The sequence below is a fragment of the Coffea arabica genome, chromosome 8e (genome assembly GCF_036785885.1).
Source record: "Coffea arabica cultivar ET-39 chromosome 8e, Coffea Arabica ET-39 HiFi, whole genome shotgun sequence".
Taxonomy (NCBI): domain Eukaryota; kingdom Viridiplantae; phylum Streptophyta; class Magnoliopsida; order Gentianales; family Rubiaceae; genus Coffea; species Coffea arabica.
The window spans coordinates 42,327,922-42,336,671 of NC_092324.1; the positions used below are offsets into that span (position 1 = coordinate 42,327,922).

General features: G+C 32.9%; 1 protein-coding gene across 1 annotated transcript; it reads right to left on the reverse strand.

Moving 5' to 3' along the window:
- Window positions 1–208: 208 nt before the first annotated feature.
- LOC113703918 (BIIDXI-like protein At5g11420) lies at window positions 209–4,268 on the reverse strand. Its single transcript, XM_027225439.2, has 3 exons — window positions 4,070–4,268; window positions 1,855–2,352; window positions 209–977 (listed from the first exon to the last, which is right to left on the reverse strand). Exons 1-3 carry the CDS (start codon window positions 4,146–4,148, stop codon window positions 439–441), a joined length of 1,116 nt encoding a protein of 371 aa, XP_027081240.1. The 5' UTR covers window positions 4,149–4,268; the 3' UTR covers window positions 209–438.
- Window positions 4,269–8,750: the final 4,482 nt, after the last annotated feature.

Sequence of the window (8,750 nt, forward strand, 5' to 3'; positions counted from 1 at the left end):
CATCATTTTTCAACGAAATCCTATTTCCCTTATTCTGTGAACACAGGTTTGATGATGTTTATTGACTTGTACACAAAGCTTGAGAAGTGGGAAGTACAAATCCAACAAATTCAGAAGAGACATTAGCATATCTGACAATTCTAAAGATATATCAGTGTAACTTAGCATCTAAAACTGAAAGAAAAAAAAAGAGACAGAGAGAAAGAGCTTTGGTGGAAATACTTTTCTCCAATATTGAAGAATAGTACATAATCACTCAACCAGAATAACGCTTCTACATATATGCTATATGACTTCTACTAGTACTAAAGGTATTGCTGGTAAAATAGCAAGTAAAACTGAGGGAGTAAACCTCAATGCATCCCTCACAAACATTCTTAGTATACCAAAGTTTTTCTTCTGCGTCTTAGCCACTCATTTGCTACAACAGGAGCACCATTACATAAGTTTACGTGGATTACGAACACTTAAGAGCTTCACATCATCAATAACAGGACCACACAGAGAGGCGTTGTCATCGCTCCTCGTATGATAGTATGTACTAAAGAACATGATGCGAGTTCTGTTAGTCGTTGCCACAAAATGAAGCACTGCAGGCTTATAACCACCTTTTCCCTGTGAAGTATATGGAATTTTGACAGTTACAATTCCAGCATATGCCTCAACAATCATAGATCCTTCACAGGAGTTGCTGGCATCTCCCACTAAAAATGTGAGAGTATAGGTCTTGCCAATAATAGTTCTAGCTACTTGAGCAATGGCACTTTCTTTTCCAGCCACAAGTTCCACAGCCCTGCTGTTATGAGGTACTGAGAAATGAGCCGCATCAATGTATTTTACAGCTTTAAGGGACTCAATCATCCAACCAGGTAGAGGAGAGTGATCATCCTCAATATTTGGGGGGATAAGGACACCCCAACTTGTGTTGGGAAATATGTATGGACCCTCTTCAAAATCTCCATTCTTCACCAAGTTTTCTGCTTGCATTAGCGAATTGTATAATGAATCAATAACTGATAGTCAAAGCACAAAGGCATACTGCAAATGAAACCATCAATTTCTTGCTTTTTGTGTTTCTCCTAGGGAGGTTAGTTAGTTGATCACATACACCTAGGTGTCCCCTATATAACTGTTGCAAGAATTATGGCCCTGGTTCATTAATTATGAAAATGACGGACATGGCCAGTGCTGGCGTTTGCATTTGCAGCATAACCTCTGGAGTTAGGCCCTACTAACTAAATTTGGTTTTGAAGGGGAAAGGGTGGAAATACAACAGTCTTGTCTAATTAACTGAGGTGCTAAACTGTCATAGATTGTTGTCTGCTTGATGAAGCCACCGACCAATTAATGGATGTCTATCACATGCTAGTTTACATCAAAGATATATATATATATTTGTTCAACTAGATTGTGCTCTAAGATGATGTACTTGTTCCCAATTTAATGTTTCTTTCACCAACTCTCTTAATCTCTTCTATCCACTGGCCTTCTTTAAACCGAGTACTTCTCAGAGGTGCAAAAATGCAGATAATATTGTTAGAAGAGCAAGGGTTAGTGTCCACCATTTAGCAAATCAAATGCCTGTGCTGGACACAGTTCAAGTGGTATTGCAGATGGCAAAGTAGTTAAGAAGTGGTCCAAAAAGGCACACAAAAGACAGCACTAGTACTATCTAACACAGGCAATGGGAAAATGACTCAGCACCAATCCAGGTCCAAAGAACTTGAGCTGTACAACAGTGAATACAAGTTAATGCAAGCAGGATCAAGCATATTCTCCATACCTTAGATGGGAAGATTAACGCATTATCTACAAACAAGATCAGGAAATATTTAAAGAGACAGATAAACTCACCACTTGTTGCTTTAGGGGGGTACAGAGTGCGAATAGCAATGGAATCAATAAGCGGTCCGCAAGCTGGATCTTCTTCAACTCCTGGGTTATGAATTATGATATAAACCATAGTATACATTGCCTGAAACGCCCAAGCATACGAGTCCCATCCGCTACTGCTATACAACGTTTGCATCGGAAGAACGCCGAAATCGGGTGCAACAGACACATTCAATTGCTCCTCCTGAGCACAAGTTCTTGCAGCACTGAATGTGATGGAATAGTACATTCCTTTAGTTACATTGATTTTCTGCCTGATGGATGCCTCATTTCCTAGCCTAATTGCAGCATGTCCTTCTGGTACCACTAGTATCATGTCACCTTGCTTTTGACCTGCTTTTATGTACTCCACAAAGCCTGAGGTTATCCAACCCGGTACTGCATTCTGCTTTAGAACAACTGTGCCATTCAGGTCTGAATCCTTTGGAGCTATTTCAAAATTGCCATTTTCCATCAGCCCTGCAATTTTTTCATGAGGAATATGAGAAGAAAGTCTTTTTAACTATGGTGGTCACTGAATTTACTAAGTAAATCATGTTAAACCTTGCAAGATTTTTCGAAGAATCCTAACAATTACATTTTAAAGAGATTGGCAATGTAAAAGCATACTACCATACTATGACTTATGCTACAATTTCATTTCCTCTGTTCAAATTCATAATTCTTTTGATTTTTTTACTTTTCACATCTTTCAAGTGATTAATTGGTGGGAAGTTTTCGAGATTCTTCAATATAAATACATGGAGAAAGGATAAATTTCACCAAAATAGTAACATGGAGAAACTTCTTTTTATCTCTAAACCATCAATCTAGACCAATTACAAGTTCTAGTCCATTAGTCTGTAACTCCCAAGGGATTAAAAATTAATTTATGAAACAGGTTTTAGTTTTTTTTTTCTTTCCTTTTTGGAGATTAACATGATCTTAGTTGTTCATTGAAATTCCCTTCATGTCCTCTTGTGTTATAAAAAATCAAAAGGAAAAGTGGGCACAGCTTGGTAGCTGAAGCAACTGTACCATAGATACTGTACCCTGATATTGCAAAGAAATCATCCACAAGTTCCAAAAAACTAATAACAATATAATGAAATGGAAAAAAAGTTCCAAACCTTTCTAGGTACTGAAACCAGGTGACATGGACTTTTGGCCTAATGATCTTAAAAGACTAAAATATAGTCCCAGAAGGTCAGGACAAAAAAGTACCTCACAGCCATGCATATGCATGTGCTGAGGTACATGCCCACCTGCTGTCCCAAAATACCCAGTGGTTTTTCCAGTACACAAGTCCTGGAAATAATTGCAACTTGTATTGACATATTTACCCTCAACTAATTCCAATTTTTTTTTTTTGAAAAAAAAAAAGCAAATTTACTTTGTTCCTCAATCTCTAATAATGATTTGACCTAAAAGAAAAGTTGTTACCAGACATGCATTAATGCTACATGATCTTGTAGTAGTGTTTTACCACCATAATTGATGTAATCAAGAACGAGAAAGTTAATTCGGAGTTAAAGTAATCCAAGATTATTGAAGTAGTAATTGTGTTATTATTCGCTATAGGGTTTTTATAATGTGATTTATGTGAAACTAAAAAGTGATTAAAAAATAGATTTAGAGGAAAATAAAGCAAATTTTTTTCTTACAAATGCTTTTTAGAGGATAATAAATAACCTGGCATCTCTTTTTTTTTTTTTATTACTAATGGCTAGTCAAATATCAAATTTCTGGATTAATGCTTCTGACATTCTGTGACTCTGTCAGACAGTAAACTATTAACTCCAATGTCCTATAAGGTCCATGAACAAGCTAATCAACTGATTCCCATTAAATAGCTATATTCCAAGCTAGTACGAAGAATTAATATCAGCAATAATATACCAAAATTCAAAAGGGATCATCATTTTTATGTCAGATAATGAATGATGTACTAGTACTATATTTAAAACACAAACAAAAGCTACTTGAACCGTAAAACGTCTAAAGAAAATGCAAACAAACTATATGTTATGGAATAAACAATTGAAAGTTTGAGCAAGAAAATTAGTAATACTACTTGCTATTTGTGGAAAGTTTTGTTTTATGTAAGTAGAGAAACTTGAGGAAAAGGAACCAACAAAGCTGGACAAATTGAAATGGAAGCAGCAGTTACTTAAAACGGAAGCATTTTTGAGCTTACCATCTTTGATGGCTATGGCAATGTGGAAAGTGCCAAGCACCACTATGAAAATGGTGGCTGCTGTTGCTGCTGCTCTCATTTTTGAATAACTCTGCTCTCTTTGAGAATTTGGATATTTTTAGAAAGAAAGAAAGAAAGAAAGAAAGTGGCACAGAGAAAGGACGGAAGAAAGGAAGGAAGACAAAGGGGTATGCAATGATTCGAAGGAATGGCAAAGTAGAGGGCTTTTTATGCATGTCCACCTTTTCAATCACCCCCAGATTTCATTCTAATTTCATCATTGCCCACTTTGGCAGTCCATTTTCTTTTGTCACTGTTTTGTTGCCATTTTTTTGGGGCATTTCTTCTTTTACTTCTTTATCTAGTAGTGCACCCTGTGCTATGCACGGATTTACGTGTAATAGTAAATAAATTATTTATATTAGTTAAATGAAAAATGTTAAAAAAATGAAAAGAGTGCTATTTTGGTATCTAATTATATTGTATTTATGTACCTTTGTTAAAACCTTAACGTATATTAAAAAATATGAACAAAGGTCACAAAAATATCTAAAGAAATATAAAAAACACACCAAACATAAAATTGTTTCCCCTCCCTTCCATGTTCTCTTTTTTTGCGCAATTTCCCATTAATGTTTCCCTTCTCTTCAATGTTCCCTTCTTCACCTTTTTAACCCAAACTTCCCACGTCTCTCCAATTTGTCTCTTTCTTATAAACTCTACCTTTCCTTCTCCCTACCTTGCTTCTATCAAATTGTGCAATCTCCTATCTAATTTTGCATCCTATTTACCTCCTATCCTGTTACTCTTTTCACCCATATATAGTTGTAAATAATGTCTAATTTTTCAACTTGTTCTTCAACAAATGAGTATGGGTATGCAATTTTATTAACTTCAAATGGGTAACCCAATTAAACTCGTTAATTGATGGCTATTAAATGGATAGATTGGGACTACCTAATTAAATTAGACGTAGATTCAAATTTGTTAGTAAGTAAATTTAAATCACTACAAATTCAATAATTATATTCTACCTTTTGCAAAGGCAGATTTAACGTTCTTTTCCTATTCTTTAATTTTTGTTAAATTTTATCCTACTTCCTCCCTCCCTTCCATCAAAGTTTTAATTAACTCATTAAGTGTTAATTGATTTCTTACATTCACACATGAATTATTTTAAGATTCTTGTAGAGTGACAAAATTGAAACTTCTTATGATCACCACTAATGGTTTTTCTGTATAATTTTTTTATTTTTTATGTAAAATTTTATTTATTAATGCAATGTGTTCTTATTTTTGTTGATTACAATGATATCTTATTTTGTTGCTCAATGAATATGGGAGAAAAAATAAATAGAATTTTGTAATGGATTGTAAATGGGTAAGATAACCAAAATCACGTAAAACAATATCCATTTAACCTATATAAATCACCCATTTTGATAGTTTCATCCCAACGCATAACTATAACTCCCTTAACTTTACCCTTCCCAACGCTATACTCCAATCTTTTTATTCATTTTATTATTTAGGATTCATTACCCCACTTTTCAAGTTTTTTTTCAAATAAAGAGTTAGAATTATAGTCGTCAAGAAAAAGTAATTGGGTATAACTTTGGTGAAATACTACTATTTTTTGTAACAATCACCCAAGATAATTATTTAAACAAATATAAATTTTTAATAAACACTCCAAAAAACAACCATCTACATGCCCCTTTTATTATTTAAAATTCATTTAAAAATTTTGTCTTATGTGCACTTTTTGATGTACGCATTATATGTAAAATTATCCAAATGAAGTTTTGCGCATGTCAAAAATTATCTAGATAATGTTGCATGTCAGAATGTTTATTTCATTGGTTGGAATAATCTTCTAATAGGATAAGTTTAAGCCTTAAAAAATTAATTTAGTTGCAATAGGTAGAATGGTTAAACAATGGTTATAATTGAATATGTTATCTGAATGTTTGACAAATCTATGTATATACCTAGAAGGAAAGTGTGAAAAATGTTACTACATAAATGATTAAAAAGTGGGACTGATCACATTATTTCTCAGATTTGCCAAATCAATCTTTATTAATCGAGGAATAAAATAGGTTAAAGTGATAAAGTTGTAATGAGGTGAATGATTTTAATATGGGACTAATCAAATTATCCAAATTTATTTTCTTTACTTATGGAAGGAAAAAGGGGTTAAAGTCTGAAAACAAACTATAAACGATTTATTAAGCACTCATTTGAAATAGGAAAGAAAGTTTAAATTTAAAATTTGAATTGTCACAGGATTAGTTGTAAATCATTATTTCAAACTTTTTAATTGAATTTATATATTAAAGTAAATGAAAAATCTAGAAAAAATAAGTATAGGAGATTTGGAAGTCATCCAGGTGGCCTCCACTAAAACCTCTCCTACAATACATATATATATATAGATTTCAAGCCAACACCTAATTATTTACCTTTTCTCTTAAGTAGTATAAATACAACGAAGCTCCTCAATGGGTAATTAAGCATGGTTCACTCTTCAATTTTAGGTTTTTTTTCTAATATAATTGACAAAATCGATCCATAATGCACCTCTTCTCTCACCTAAAATTGAGTCCTGAATTGTAAGAATTTTTTCAAATTTCAAATAAAGGTGATTTGGATTTTTTTTCAAAAAAAGGTGACTTTGTAAATTTTTTTTTGTATTATCAAGTGATAAAAGTAATCTACATTAGTATGTATACATTTGAGACAATTTACCAAAACTAGTGCTCGAGACACATCAAATGTGTGTGCAACTAATAAAAAGATATTAAAATGATTCAAATTATTTTTGGTCGGAAGTAGTAGTTTAGTAAAGTTGTGGTTTTTTGTTAGACAAGTGAAAGTTAATTTAACAAGATATGGAGTAGTTATAGAGAGGTGGGTAGTTGAAATGATGTAATTATCCTTAGAGATAAGTGTAGATTAGGTAATACATTAAGGGTCCGTTTGTTTCGGGTGAAAATGTTTTCCAGGAAAATATTTTCCTAATTTCCCGTGTTTGGTTGCACAAAAGTTGCTGAAAACATTTTCCTATGTAAAATATTTTCACTCATCTTATGGAAAACAACTTCCCTTCCAAACTTACTGAAGTTGTTTTCCGAAATGCATGCATCCCGCCTGTAGTATGTTCCATACTTACTGAAAACATCTTGTAGTATGTTCTTTTTTTTTTTTTAGTGTAAACAGGAGGACTCGAACCCAAGATCTCTTCCTTACACTCCCTCCCGCGTACCACCCAACCCAACCCAACCCTCCCCTTAGTATATTCAAAATAAAAAAAAAATCTCATCCTGCTCATCCTATGCTAGTAATTAATTATGTATAATAGGGACATTCTTTTCTAGAGAAACTTTCAGCAGTGAGAGTGCAAGATATATGTCACAATAAGCATTGCATGTGATTGATATTTGACACTAAATGACCAGCAATTTGTTTATTGCTTAAGGAGATATTTTTTATTCATATATACATTTCTCCAAGATTTTTTAAAGTTAAACAATGAGATAAATTTTCTTATTTTGTATGGGAAGAAGTATGTAGTTATAATGTGTAGAAAGTAAAGATAGAGATAAAAGTGAAAATATTTCAAAAGTTAAACAAACACCAGAAAAATGAAGTAAGAAAATATTTTCAACAAGCTAACCAAACACCTGAAAATGATGAAAGGGAAATTATTTTCATGGAAAATTACTTCCACGGAAAATATTTTCCCAAGGAAAACATTTTACTTCCAACCAAACAGACCCTAAATGACACAATTTTGTTTACACCAAATCTTTCCCTCTTGCTTTACACACAGCATATAATAAGATAAGATATTAACATTTGATCATGAAAAAAAAAAAAACTAATCTTCAAGTCTACATTATGTTTTATCCATTGAGAGAAGCAAGTCCTCAATCTTGCTTGACTATTTGCATTTTGGAAGCTCCAGAAAGGTTTTGTATAAATGTTCCATATCCTTTTTGTGAGGCGAGTGGTAAATTAGTGTTTTCTAATCAATTTCTGGGTTTACTTCTTTTTTTATGCTTCTAGTTAACTAGGAAATCAATTCCCGAGTTTTCCATTGGAAATTTAGTTTCTAAAGAAAGGGAATTTCTTAGTTGGGAAGTTAGAAAAATTTGTCCAAATTTTGCTCTACGTAGATGGAAGGATTAGCCATCCTTGTACTGCTGAAAGATAGTGAGTAAAAAAAAAATTCTGAGATCATAAAAGTTTGTGTTGGCATGCAATACTCTGATAAAATTTGATGTGATTATTTTATTTTTCTGAGAATAAGTTATATGTAACTATGGACAAACAAAACTGATTAGGATTTATTTTTGGTCGAGTTTGGACAAGCCCATGTGCATTTGAGAATGATATATTCACATTTATGCTAATGACAAACCCCTTTATTGTTCTTTCACATGGAATCGCAATAAATTTTCCAGCATTATGTAAGTTGTTACGATGGCATGATTGTTAAATCAATTTTCATGGCAGAATATTGGAGTAAATGTAACAATCAAAGGGAGGATTTGCAGCACATGTGTACATAGGGTTTGGTTCAATTTTAGCAGATGGGTCGGACATGAATCCTTCCGTATATTTTGTAGGATTCACAGAACCGATACTCAAATGGGGCAATTATCAAGTTGGTATT